Source organism: Cyprinus carpio, chromosome B1, assembly GCF_018340385.1.
Source record: "Cyprinus carpio isolate SPL01 chromosome B1, ASM1834038v1, whole genome shotgun sequence".
NCBI classification, from domain to species: domain Eukaryota; kingdom Metazoa; phylum Chordata; class Actinopteri; order Cypriniformes; family Cyprinidae; genus Cyprinus; species Cyprinus carpio.
The window spans coordinates 5,298,874-5,313,611 of record NC_056597.1 but is presented as its reverse complement, the minus strand read 5'-3'; the positions used below and the strand labels follow the sequence as shown (position 1 = coordinate 5,313,611).

At 34.1% G+C, this 14,738-nt stretch overlaps 1 protein-coding gene across 1 annotated transcript in view; it reads left to right on the top strand.

Moving 5' to 3' along the window:
- LOC122136040 (mitogen-activated protein kinase kinase kinase kinase 4-like) overlaps positions 1–14,534 on the top strand; it is a 41,533-nt gene extending 26,999 nt beyond the window's left edge. The window contains exons 3-4 of the mRNA XM_042717567.1: positions 13,636–13,692; positions 14,397–14,534. Coding sequence (XP_042573501.1) covers positions 13,636–13,692; positions 14,397–14,534 — 195 coding nt within the window. The remainder of the gene's footprint in view (positions 1–13,635; positions 13,693–14,396) is intronic.
- The last annotated feature ends 204 nt before the right edge of the window (positions 14,535–14,738 follow it).

Here is a 14,738-nt window from a genome sequence, read left to right as displayed (position 1 = left end):
CATGTATTAAAGAAGAGTGGCTTGATTAAGGGCTGGAAATATTGGATGATGGGCACAAAACGGTAACAAAACTTGACATTTACAGTCACACACAGGTGTATTTTGCAAACTGTACTTCATAGGGATGTTTAGATAGCTATAGAAGAATTCACGTTCCGGTTTTTTTTATATTTAACTTACAGATCTCACTTTAAATGCTTTAGTTTGTTTTCTATTCTATTCTGTCAGATTAAATGCTTCAGTTTGTTTTGATATTATATTATGTTTATTACAAACCTAATAAAAGTTTGACCTCGTTTTTAAATGGAGTCTTTTATGCTCATCAAAGATGTATTTATTTGATTAAAAATACAGAACCCCCCCCCCCCCCAAAAAAAAAAACATAATATTGTGAAACATTATTGCAATTTCTAATATTGGTTTTAATATTGGTATTTAATATTTTAATATCCTTTCAAATATAATTTATTCCCATGAAGCAAAGCTGAATTTTCAGCATCATTATGCCAGTCTTCAGTGTCATATGATCCTTCAGAAATTATTCTAATATGCTGATTTATTATCGGTGTTGGAGCTGTTGTGCTGCATTTTTTTTTTTTGGAACCTGTGATACTTTTTTAAAATTAATTCTTTGATTAATAAAAATTTAAAAAGATCAGCATTTATTTAAAATATAAATATTTTATAAAAGTATAGGTCTTTACTATTGATTTTTATCCATTAACATTCTTGCTGAATAAAAGTATTAATTTCGTTTTTTTTTTTATTACTGACCACAAACTTTTGAATAGTAGTGCATATTGTAACATAAAATTTCTATTTTGAATAAACACTGTTCTTTTTAACATTTTATTTATCAAAGAAACCTGAAAAAAATATCACAAGTCCCAAAAAAATATTAAGCAGCACAACTGTTTCCAATACTGATTATAAATCAGCATATTGGAATGATTTCTGAAGATCATGTGACACTGAAGACTGGAGTAATGATGCTGAAAATTGCTTTGCTTCATAGGAATAAATTATATTGTAAAGTATATTAAAATAGAAAACTTTTGTTTTAAATTGCAAGAATACTTCACAATATTATTTTGTTAAATAATATTCAGTATTTTTATCAAATAGATACAGCCTTCATGAGCATAAAAAACTTCTTTTATAAACATTATTGATTCCGAAACTTTTAAATGGCAGTGTATTATACTGGAAAAAAAAAAAAAAAGTTATCAGGTAATCTAAAATGTACATCATTTAGTCACAGGTCAAATTAAATACAAATAGCACATTAAAATTAAAAGTTACACACCTTTTGTGTGCATGCTGTACAGGTCTGGTATAAAGAATGTTTTTGCTCAGGTAGCTGAAATGTCCGCCCAATAGAGAAAAGTTTTGCTCAACAAGAAAAAAAATTAGAGGGAACATTCCCTATGACAGTAATAGCCATTGTAAAACAATTGCACTATGAAATGTTTTTTTTTTTTTCTTTTTTTCAGGTATGTTATTTTACCTTATTCTACAGTAGGGAAATTGCAATACTTTTGTCCTAATTGTTAGACTTGCAAGCAGGGCCTAAAACTAACTTTCACATCTGCCAGTGGCTGGTGACTTGAGAGAATTTACCGGCCATAAATATTTTTCCTTGCCTTGAAACTGTTTTTGCAAAAAACGGGCAGTTGCTACTACTACAACAACTAAAGATATTTAATAAAAAAAAAAAAGCCATTTTACAGCAGCAGAAGACCACACCGAGTGCCCCTCTTGTCTGCTAAGAATAGGAAACGGAGGCTACAATTTACAATTATTTTAAATTGTAATAATATTTCACAATATTACTGTTTTTTCTGTATTTTTGATCAAATAAATGCAGGCTTGATGAGCAGAAGAGACTTCTTTCAAAAACATTAAAAATAGTAATGTTTCCAAACTTTTGACCTGTACTGTGTGTGTATGTGTGTGTGTGTATATATATATATATATATATATACATACATTGATATTTTTGATTAATAAAAAGTTAAAAAGAACAGCATTTATTTATTAAAAAAATTTCCTAGCAATATCCACTACTGTTCAAAAATTTGGGGGCAGTAATTTTTTTTTGAAGCAGCACCAGTTTCAATCATTGATTATGAATTAGCATGTTAGAATGATTTCTGAAGGATCATGTGACACTGAAGACTGGAGTAATGATACTGAAAATTCAGTTTTATCATAGGAATAAATTATATTTTTTTTTCTGTAATTTTGATCACATAAATGCAGCCTTGATGAGCAGTAGAGACTTCTTTAAAAAACATTAAAAATCTTACTGATCCCAAACTTTTGACCTGCAGTGTGTGTGTGTGTGTTTGTGTGTAAATGTGTATGTGTGTTTTATTATAATGGTGTTCTCATTATAATGGTATGTGTATGACAGTCCCAGTCATAGTTATTAATATTCTTTATTGTTGTGTGTGTGTGTGTGTGTGTGTGTGTGTATATATACACACACACACACATCTCACACACACACGTTTATATGGTATATCAGTCTGGTGAGTAAACCAAAAAATTTTGTACCCAATGGCGATTCCATAGCCAAGGTGTCTGTACAGGGTTGGTTAGACATGGACGGGCACACGGTTGCCATGATAGCGAGCACTAGACGGTTTAGTGAATCACAACACACTGACCAGTTTGAGCCCATTGCATATTTCTGAGGGGAGGGGCTTCTTAAAACCTGGAAATCATCAGAGCGTTCATAAGAAAAGGGTCAGAACAGTGTAGAATTTAGGTAAATAATGTGAAAAATAATGTTTTTTTTTTTTTTTTTTTTTTTTTTTTTTTTTTTTAAACGAACATGTTATACTGCACCCCATAAACACAATCAAGCCTAGGAAAAAACATTTTTAGGGTGGTTGGCTTCAGGGGTCTAACAGCACTAGTCAATGTCAAAAATAATTGAGATGGTCTGTCAAATCAAATTAGGTTGGGTTTACTGTTCACAGAGGTAAAGCACAAATTTCATTGCAAATGAAACTGAAAGAAGTAAAGTCGGAAGCTGTTAAACATTTAATATTTGACAAATCTTTCACGATAGAAATGACAGACAGTAACATCCAGTGATGCAAACTACTCTCCTTTTTGGATAAATATGGCTGATTTGAATGGAAAATATGGTATCATTATGTGATTTATGTAGGCTACTTCCTTTTTTTTCTTTTTTAGAATGTCTTGTGTGATTTTTAAAAAAAAAAAAAAAAAATGACAAAATTACCTTTATTTAAAATTTGCACAGTCTCATTGGGTGCTTAAACAGAAGGCTGAATCCTGTTGAGGCTGTGTCCTCCCTAGTGAAAAATAAATATACTAAAATGTATTTTGAAATACATTCACTTCATGCTAAGTACACTACAATTTTTTTGTTTGTATGTATTAAATAAAATGTCCTGCAATTGTACTTTGTGTACTAAACTGGTATGCTTAAGGTCTGTTAAATTGGAAAAACTAATTTTGTACTTAATGCACTTTAATTGTGCAGAAGTAGTGCTGAAGTACAATTTAAAAAAAAATACTTAGTATATTTTATTTTGCTAAAGTGGAACTATTGCAGGTATACTTAAGGTACACTTTAAATATTTTGCATTTAAAGTCTGATAATTTCAAAGATCATACAATCTTCATCAAAAGTGACATTAAAACGCATTGACTTAATATTAAGAAAAGTGTGTTGTGCACAAGTAATATGCCAAGTGAAATATGATGTATGAAGTAATGTATCGGTTATTTAGATTGTAACGGTAAAATATAAATTAAAATTAAAGCTGCAAGCAGCGATGAAAGGGCCCTCGCACCCTGACTCTCCCCCACCTGGTGGCCATAGGAGAACAGCGAACGTTGGGCAATATGCTTACAAAATGGTAAATATTTGTGCCAAATTTCCTGCTGCCAACAGGTGGCGCTATGATTATAACTAAATATTGGCATGTAGATGTCTTCAGGCCAAGACTCTTACCAAACATGTGAAGTTTGGGGCAGATCGGACAATGCATGTTAGTGTAAAATAAGTAATTTCCTGCTGCCAGCAGGTGGCGCTATGACTATAAATCAATATTGGCCTTAAGATGAGTTCAGGCCAGGAATCTTATCAAACGTGAAGTTTAGGGCAGATCAGACATTGCATGTTTAAGTTAGTTTAAAACAAGTTATTTCCTGTTGCCACCAGGTGGCGCTATAATTATAATTGAATATTGGCCTTTAAATGTGTTCTGGCCAGGACTCTTATAAAATGTGTGACGTTTGAGGCAGATTGGGCATTGTATGCATGAGTTACAACAACTTCCTGTTTCATAGTATTAATAGCATGCTTTAGCACTTAGTAAGTGTTGCTAGCATGTTTGAGAATATTTCTAGCATGTTTAGCACACAATTGCATATTTTACTGTGTTGCTAATAGCGCATAACAGTGTAAAACATGTTACTTCCTGTTGCCAGTAGGTGGTGCTATAACTTTAACCAAATGTGAGCATGTAGATATCTGCAGGCCAGGATTCTAATCAAACTTGTGAAGTTTGGGGCATATCGGACATTGCTTGCCTGAGTTGCATCAACTTCCTGTTTCACTGCATTAGTAGCATGCTTTAGCACTAGACTTGTGCCGGTATTCGGCAATGCGATATATCGCGGTAATGAATATGCACGGTATTGTTATCGTGGGCACTTCTAAATACCGTGAATAATTATATATTACAAATTATTCAGAATTTGGAATGCATTTTAAGAATATTTTTCCCAATAACTGCTCAAAATGCACAACACCGCTGTATGCTGCTTGAAAGAAGCATGAGCTCAAGAGAAGCACATGGAGGAACACGTGAGAGACGCGCTGAATGAAAGCACATTCACTCTCTGACAGCAGATGGCGCTAAACTGCAGCCCTTACCCTGTAAACCCCATTAATAAAGCAGCTGCTACTTTCTAAACCATTTTTAACTAATTTTAAATAGCCATTCAGATTTGTGGATTTGTTATGGTGTTCATCACGGAGCCAAATACTTTAACATTTAGATTTAATAGGCTATTTATTTTCAAACTTTTTTTTTTAATCTGGACTACAACATGTCCTAGATATTGTTTGAAAGTGTTTTGATTCTTTATTGTTCATTCACACTTTACATTAGGGCTTCTTTAGTTAAAAAACTGCCAATGAAAAATTCTTCTGAACATTCATTAATTTTAGGTATTCCAATATTTAATAACACATTGTTAAAATTGAAAGTTGCAACTGTGTTATTTAATGAGCTATCATGAACTGACTTGTATTTTTTTAACAAAGATTAATAACTTCTATAGCAAATGTAGCTATTGCTCATTGTTTAGCTGTGCATTTATTGAATGAGCACTATGCGATGTCCGAACTGATTACACTATATTTTATGTATTGCACTATATTTTTATGTAAAATCATTTTCTATTTTTAAACTGTCTTAAATTCTTCTTAAGTCAATTTTTAAATCATTTTCAAAGTTCTTAAATCGCTTGTTTTATTTTTGAGGTTATTTTTCTTAATGATTTTTTTTTTACTTTCTTTTATGTAAAGCACTTTGAATTACCATTGTGTACAAAATGTGCTATATAAATAAACCTGACTTGTGTTAATGCATAATGTTAATGCATTAACTAAGGTTAACTAATGATGTCTTATTGTAAAGTGATACCTATTGGTCTTTATAGTTCTTTTGCACTTTAATGTGTAAAATTTTAACTTTATATATTTTTTCTGTATTGCTTTATTGTATTTAAGTGTTCAGTTATTTTTGTTATAAGAAAAAAGTTATTTAACCTGTTATACTGTATAATGACCACTTTTTTTAAACTAAATTTCAATACCGTGATAATACCATATACCGTGACAAAAGCATTATCAATTAATCGCAACAGGAAAATTTGATACCGGCATATCCCTATTTAGCACAGTGGTCCCCAACCCCCCGGGCCGCGAACCGGTACCGGTCCGTGCGTCATTTGGTACCGGGCCGCACAAGAAAGAATAAATAATTTACATTAAAGCTGCAGTCGGTAACTTTTGGGGCTTGCTTCTGGCGGAAGAACATTGTAGCTGGAGCTACTTCTCTCTGTTTACATCTATGGCGAGTCACGCAGGTACTGTGCTACTCTGCAGCGTTGCCGACCCCAACCAGACTAAAATAGTCAGAATATAAACACTTATTATAGGTGTACCGTAGTGATTCAGGATAAGACAAAAACACGGTTTGGAAAATGGATTCATGATGTACTCGCTCATTATATATATTTTTTATATATAAAAAAAGTGAGCGTTAGGGTTAGGGGGCAGAGAGGATGTTATTCATGTTATGTTGTTGGCGCGATGTTATGAGGACGCTGCTAATAAAGTTGCATACGAATACACAGTGGATTCATGTTTATTATTATATTTACAATATACCACAGTTTTTATGCCAGTCGTATCATTTTATTTTGTTGTATTTATCCATCACACCTTAACGCCCGGTCCGTGAAAATATTGTCTGACGTTAAACCGGTCCTTGGCGCTAAAAAGGTTTTGGACCGCTGCTTTAGCACTTAGCTAAGTGTTGCTAGCATGTTATAGTATATTTCTAGCATGTTGCCAGCCTATGTAACACTTGTTGACGCTTTTAAATATGTTCCTAGGAGTCCATAACAGTGTTAACCATGACACTTCCTGTTGCCAGCAGGTGTCGCTATGACTATAACTGAATTTGGGCATGGGTGTTTGTTCAGGAAAGAACACCTATCAAACTTGTAGTTTTGGGTAGATGTGTTGTTGATTATTTAAGTTAATGTGAAACAAGTTATTTCCTGTTGCCAGCAGGTGCAACTATAATTATAATTGAATATTGGCCTTAGATGTGTTCAGGCCAGGACACTTATAAAACATGTGAAGTTTGGGGCAGATAGGGCATTGTATGCATGAGTTACAACAACTTCCTGTTTAATTAGAATTGCATGCTTTAGCACTTAGTAACTGTTGCTAGCATGTTTGAGAATATTTCTAGCATGTTTGACACACAACCCTCTACGGAAAGATTGTGGTTTGATTTGCCATTTGGCAAAGACTGTGGTATAATATACCATAGACTGATATATATATATATATATATATATATATATATATATATATATATATATATATACTATATATATATATATGCATACACATACTGTATAATACTGTATATGTTTTTAAAATGCCACAGCTTTTTAAATACCTGAAAGTACATACTTAACATCAGTCAGTCAAGCATTATAATATGATATCTGGATAATCAAGTACTATTTAATGATAGAACTTTAGTAGTTAGAATTAAAACTTGGTAACCATGTATGAATGCATAGACATTTGAACTGGATTTAGGACTGGTGCTGGTGCTTTTTTGGTCATTCAGTGTTTCTGTAAAAAAACAAACCCCCAATAATACTGATAAGAAGATAATAATAATAATAATCCGAATTCTACTAATAACAACAGTAAAACATGCACAAGAAAAAGAATGAACAAGCTGCTGGATTCATGAATATTAATCAGTTTGTGTCCATTCACGGGAACTGATTTGCTGAAATCAAAACAGGGACGATAATAAGTGAGCACCAGCCAATGAGATTGCCGTTTGCGTATTAGTACCGCCCACTACCAGAAAACCCGGCAGTTCTTAAAAACTAAAAAAAAAAAATCCAAATGACCTCCATTATTTTGACAGGAAAATACAACAAAGAATATCGTTTACATGTAACGTGTCAACTCTGCATAATCTGTAAAACTCGCTCGACACGAGTTGTGCGCCTTCACACTAGAGTCTAAGGTACGCCAAATACACAAACACAGGCTGTGCATCCATTGAGATGAACTGAAAAATATCACAGATAGCTTGACGAAGAGAGAAACTCTGAAGCGCTCAATCAGAGTGTTCGGCAAGTGAAAATATATCTGTGTTAAACTTATACTTAGCCTCCAACTCACACACTGGCGAGTAAAATCTGAGAATATATTAGCCATTGGCTAATGTTAGACATCATTTATTCGCCAGAGTGAAGATTTAGTCGCATATGCGAGTGATTTACTCGCAATGTAGAGGGTTGACACACAATGGCATGTCACTTCCTGTTGCCAGTAGGTGGCGCTATAACTATCTGCTTGTTAAGTCTGACGACATGTGTCACTGCTTCCGTGTCCAAATGCTCTATCAGATTCCACGAGAAAACAACAAAAGGTGCTCATACTCTCACAATGTGATATAATACTACCAAAAAATTATAATCCTATCCTTAAACTCCATAACGAAATCCCAGATATAGCCAGACAATGAAAATATGGTAACACTTTATAATAACGTTCTGTTATAAGTCATTTATAAATTATTAGTTAATGATGAGCTAATCATTTACAAAACATGGCTATACATTCATAAATGATTAATAAGTAATAAGTTAACATTTTAGTAATGTTTTATTAATTCAGTTATAAGTCACTTATAAGTTATTGGTTAATGATGAACGAATCATTTACAAAACATGACTATATGTTCATAAATGGTTAATGAGTGGTATGCTAACGATTTACAAATGTGTTGTAAGTTATCTTAAAAAAAGTTCAAATCATGAAATAAATCAAACTGATCATTAGTAGATGGTTTATAAGTTATTAGTTGATACATTATTTATCATGTATAAATCAATGAAGTATTTCTGTCAAAATTGTTTTGTATAATTATCTCATGCACAAATGATGAATAAACCATTAGTAAATGATCAGTATATGATTTATTGGCAAATTTTTTAGCTGGTCCGTGTTCAAAAGCACAAACAGGTATGCTAAAGCACTATTTTTAAGAAGAGTAATTCATTTGTTTTGAAGTTGATAAACCTTTATAAATGCCTTAGTCAGGTGATTCCAGTGGCTTGTGTTAAATCCCTTCACTCATCGGCACAGACTTGTTCTGTGTGTGGGATCTAGTGATGAAGTGACCCTCAACCGCTTTTTACCTTCCACTGAAGCTCACATCAGGTGCACAGAGGTGTGTCAGAGAAGACCGCTGTCTATACCCTCACCAGTCAGTACTTACAGTAGTACACACTACAAAGTTGTTTAACACCTGTTATAGATAATGTGTAAACGCATGAATAAATCATTTACAAAGCTTTCTGCATCCCCTAATCTAAAGTGTAAAACTATTCATCACTTGTAAAATGTGTTACATATCATTTGTAGGACCTTTCTTACCTGTACACATTATATGTACACAAGTCATTTATTACACTTTCTGCATCCCCTAATCTAAAGTCTAAAACTATTCATCACTTGTGAATGTGTTACCTATCATTTGCAGATCTTCCTGTTACATGATCCATCTCATTCCATCACTTTACCCAAACTTGAACTTATTTTTTTTTTAAATAAATAAATGAACACTCTGTCACCATTTAATCAGCACTTAATTGTGTATTTTTTATTTTGTTTCCCATGGGACAGCTGCTCACCATAACATGAAAACGCACCATAAACGTAGTCTATTATTTTGTGCCTTTTATTCCAAGTCTTCAGAAGTCGTACGATAACCACCGTGTGAGAAAAAGATTTGTTTTCCGTAATCTAATCATTATACATTAATAACAGTACATAGCTGCCGTCTCATCCGTTAAAACTTTCAAAATTGGCGCTTCTACACACAACGACACTGCTTGGCGGCATTGACGTCAAACCTCGCTCCTTATTGGCTGTCACTTGTGATTTGCGACCACCATAGATTGTTTGCGACATGCCAAATTGTGTTGAGTGAGATGCAGTGCGATGCTTTGAAGGATGAAAATGCAGATCAGGAGAAAGTTTGCAGCGATTAAACACTTTAATTTCATTCTGTAACTCACACAAAATTGTTTTGCCGTCAGAACACTGGTAATGTAGCACACGCGTCGTTTTATCTGTTCATTATACTGCTTTTTGTAATGTTTTAAATAAATTATTGTGACTAACGTACATTTATCTGTCTGTTACACTTTTTTATTGTCAAAATGGTTATGTTTAAGATTATAGGGTGGAGTAGGGAGCTTAAAATGATCTTTTTTATACAATAGTATATTAACTAAGATAATAGTCACTGTCAATCTATATATATTGCGTTTTTATTTTTGTGAAGTGGCTAAAACGTTGTCTATGAGGAGTGAGTTAGAGGCTCAAATATATCTATATAATAGTAAAATATATTTGCATAAAAATATTTATAATTTAAATATCATATAAGGATTTTGTATAGATTTGTATATCCTGTAACCAAAAGGTATACCACAACCTTTGCATATGGCAAATACATGGTGAATTTACAAACTGCAGTTTGTACATAATTTATAAAGATCTGCAAATGATATGTATCACATTTACAAGTGATGAATAGTGTACACTTTAGATTAGGGGATGCAGAAAGTGTGTATAAATGACGTGTGTACATATACAAATAATGTGTAACAGGTAAGAAAGGTCTACAAATGATAGTAAACACATTTACAAGTGATGAATAGTTTACACTTTTTTAGATTAGGGGATGCAGAAAGTGTTTATAAATGACTTGTGTACATATACAAATAATTTGTAACAGGTAAGAAAGGTCTACAAGTGATATGTAACACATTTACAAGTGATGAATAGTTTACACTTTAGATTAGGGGATGCAGAAAGTGTTATAAATGACTTGTGTACATATACAAATAATGTGTAACAGGTAAGAAAGGTCTACAAATGATATGTAACACATTTACAAGTGATGAATAGTTTACACTTTAGATTAGGGGATGCAGAAGCTTTGTAAATGATTTATTCATGCGTTTACACATTATCTATAACAGGTGTTAAACAACTTTGTAGTGTGTACTACTGTAAAGTACTGACTGGTTAGGGTATAGACAGCTGTCTTCTCTGACACACCTCTGTGCACCTGATGTGAGCTTCAGTGGAAGGTAAAAGCGGGTTGAGGGTCACTTCATCACTAGATCCAACACACAGAACAAGTCTGTGCCGATGAGTGAAGGGATTTAACACAAGCCACTGGAATCACCTGACTAAGGCATTTATAAATGTTTATCAACTTCAAAACAAATGAATTACTCTTCTTAAAAATAGTGCTTTAGCATACCTGTTTTGTGCTTTTGAACACGGACCAGCTAACAAATTTGCCAATAAATCATATACTGATCATTTACTAATGGTTTATTCATCATTTGTGCATGAGATAATTATACAAAACAATTTTGATAGAAATACTTCAATGATTTATAAGTGATAAATAATGTATCAACTAATAACTTATAAACCATCTACTAATGATCAGTTTGATTTATTTCATGATTTGAACTTTAAGATAACTTACAACACATTTGTAAATCGTTAGCATACCACTCATTAATCATTTATGAACATATAGTCATGTTTTGTAAATGATTCGTTCATCATTAACTAATAACTTATAAGTTACTTATAATTCTGAATTAATAAAAACATTACTAAAATGTTAACTTATTTATTATTAATCATTTATGAATGTATAGTCATGGTTTGTAAATGACTAGTTCATCATTAATAATTTATAAATGACTTATAACAGAACATTAATATAAAGTGTTACCGAAAATATTAAATAAATATAAAAATTATTTGTGTTTGGGATGCTGTGAGCATGGAGACTGAAGTGTACACCATAAGTTTGAAAGCGTTTATCTTAAATGTTTAATATGAATAAACAATGCTCATAAACGGCTGCTGAGGTAGTATTCTCAAGTGAAGCGAGTTGAGGCTTGGACCTGGAAACAGCGCTTCTTTCATCACAACTTAATACCCGAATAACCAGATATGAGCATGTAGATATCTTCAGGCAAGGACTCTAATCAAACATGTTAAGTTTTTAGGCAGACTGGACATTGTATATATGAGTTTCAGTTATGTTGTGTTTCTCTGCATTAATAGCATGCTTTAACACAAGTGTTGCTAGCATGTTGTAGCATGGTTCTAGAATGTTGCCAGCCTATTTAACCCTTGTTGATGCTTTTTATTATGTTGTTAGGAGTCCATAACGGTGTTAAACTTATCACTTCCTGTTGCCAGCAGGTGGCGCTATGACTATAATATCGATTACGGGCATGTAGGTGTTTTCAGGACAGGACTCTTATCAAACTTGTTAATTTGGGTCAGATTGCAGACTGTATGCCTGAATTACAGTAACTTCCTCTTTCACTGCAATAATAGCATGCTTTAGCACTTAGCTAAGTGTTGCTAGCATGTTTCCAGCCTATTTGCAACCAGGTGGCCCTATGACTATAACTGAATTTGGGCATTCGTGTTTGTTCAGAACAGAACACCTATCAAACATGTGAAGTTTGGGGCAGATCGGACATTGCTTGCCTGAGTTACAGTAACTTCCTGTTTCATAGCGAAACATCAAACTTTCTCAGGCCGCCAGGGACACGCCCCTCCCCTTGACGAAAACTCAAGATCTTCACAATTTACAAAGGTTACAAAGGTCTTATGATGACCTCACCAAATTTGAAAATGATCTGATTAAAACTGTAGGAGGAGTTTGTCAAAGTACGGTGTTTGCTGGTGATGACTGAGGTTTATATGGGAACTGGAGCTTCTAATGGCTGCTGCATTGACGTAATGGGCAAATTCCAAACGGCTTTTTTGCCCACCCTTCAAAGGCACTTCGGGAAGGGGACGCCATTTGTAGGGACGTTCCAAATGAAAGTGAGCAACTGAATCCCTTCACGAAGGTCCCTTCCAGAAATCCATTAGCGAAGGGAACATGCGATGGTCACTTCACGGAAGTGATTTCCATTTATGATTGTGATCTTCAGTTAGGAGCTTTTGCGATGCATTTTAAAGCAAAAGTTGGGGCAGATTTTTGACTTCACATACAAACGTAAGTAAAATAGGCTGATCAAATTTGTCTCTATTTTTGATGTGATCAAAATATTTTTTGTCAGTGATAGAAATATGATTTAAGACGATAGTGTAAGCAAGTTTAAACACATTTAGTTTGAAAAAGTTCAATAGTAAATAAGACTCAGTGAAACAATTTTTAAATAAATAATTATGAGAAGAAATATTTATTTGCAACAACTGATGAAGTGCTAAACGCTGCACGCACACGCAGCATTGTCAAAGTAACGTTTGGTCAGTCATACCCTTCGCAAAGGGAGTTCCAAAAGCTTTTACGAGACCGTAATGCCCTAGACCCCTTTAAAGTCCTTTAGTCCTTTTGTCGCGTCCAGTGTAGACAGTCTTTAGCTGATGCGGTGCAGTGCCACACGACAACTTTCGCGTCCGGTGTATACACTGTGTAAGGAGAGGACGATATCGAATGATTTGCAGATCCTCAGCACCACTGACAAACATCTAATCTTGTAAAAGTTGTAAGTTGTAAGTACTGCCGCTCCATGTATAAACAGAGTATGTGCGATCGCGAATCTCAAAAGTGAAAGTGAAACTAAAATCGATCGTGCATTCCAAAAAGGGAGGGGCGGGCGAGGGGGCCATCACGATGCCGGCACAACATTGTGATGTCTGTCAGCCATCAGCGACTAATCTGACTAATCCTTTGTTTTCATTTTCAGGGTCGACATGTCAAAACAGGACAGCTGGCGGCAATCAAAGTCATGGATGTCACAGAGGTAAAAAAAATAAATAAAATAATACTAAAATAAAAAAACTATTTTGAAATTTCATTATATTGCCCTATATTACTGATCTCTTTCTGATCTCTATAAAAGTGTTTGGTATCAGAGTCTGGGCATAGGGAAACTGGGTCTAGATTAACACAAGGACAGGCTCTATTGCAGTGGTCAGTGCAATCCTGGTCCTGGGGACCCACCACTCTGTACATTTTGTGTGTCTCCCTTATAGCACACTTGGTTCAGATCAACCACTCATTAGGAGAGAGCTCTGTGCACTGAGTAGTGGGTGCCCTTGCCTGACTTTTCTCTCCAGTGCATTTTTGCTTTCATACACAGTTTTCATACACGTTTTGCATGTGCAGTAAATATAATGAATGATGAAGTGTGTAGAATTGGTTTGCTGCATTTAGACATGGTTGACAGAAATAACCTTAAATTTCAAATGGGTCTTTGACAGAAATGTATGTAAAATTGTGGTGGAGCAGCAATGACACCCATCTGTTAGTCATCAAATACATAGCCTGGAATGAGGGGGAATTCAAGAAAATTTTCTGTGCCTGTCTAAAAGCGCAAAAAAAAAGTGTTTGCCTCCTTTGACCGCCTATCTGAACTAAACACAATTAGTAGTAAACAGATCTCTTTGGTGTTTTGTGGTTCATTAAATTTTGTATGTGTCTTTCTGTTGATGGTGTTTTGTTTTAGATGAGGAGGATGAGATCAAACTTGAGATTAACATGCTGAAGAAATACTCCCACCACAGAAACATTGCCACATACTATGGTGCGTTTATCAAGAAGAGTCCTCCTGGACATGATGACCAGCTGTGGGTGGGGATCTGAAACATCCATCATGTTTTTTCACAGCCTCACTGTCTATTTAAAATAAATTGCAGTTCACTGGTGTACTGTAGAATTCTAAATTCAAAAATTTTTGTCAAAACAAAAAAAAGCCTGGCCAGGAAACTTGAAGATTTGAAGGGTTTAAGGCCTTGCAGTCTTTCAAAACAGATAGCTATGTGGTTGCTATGGAGTTTTTCTCAAGTT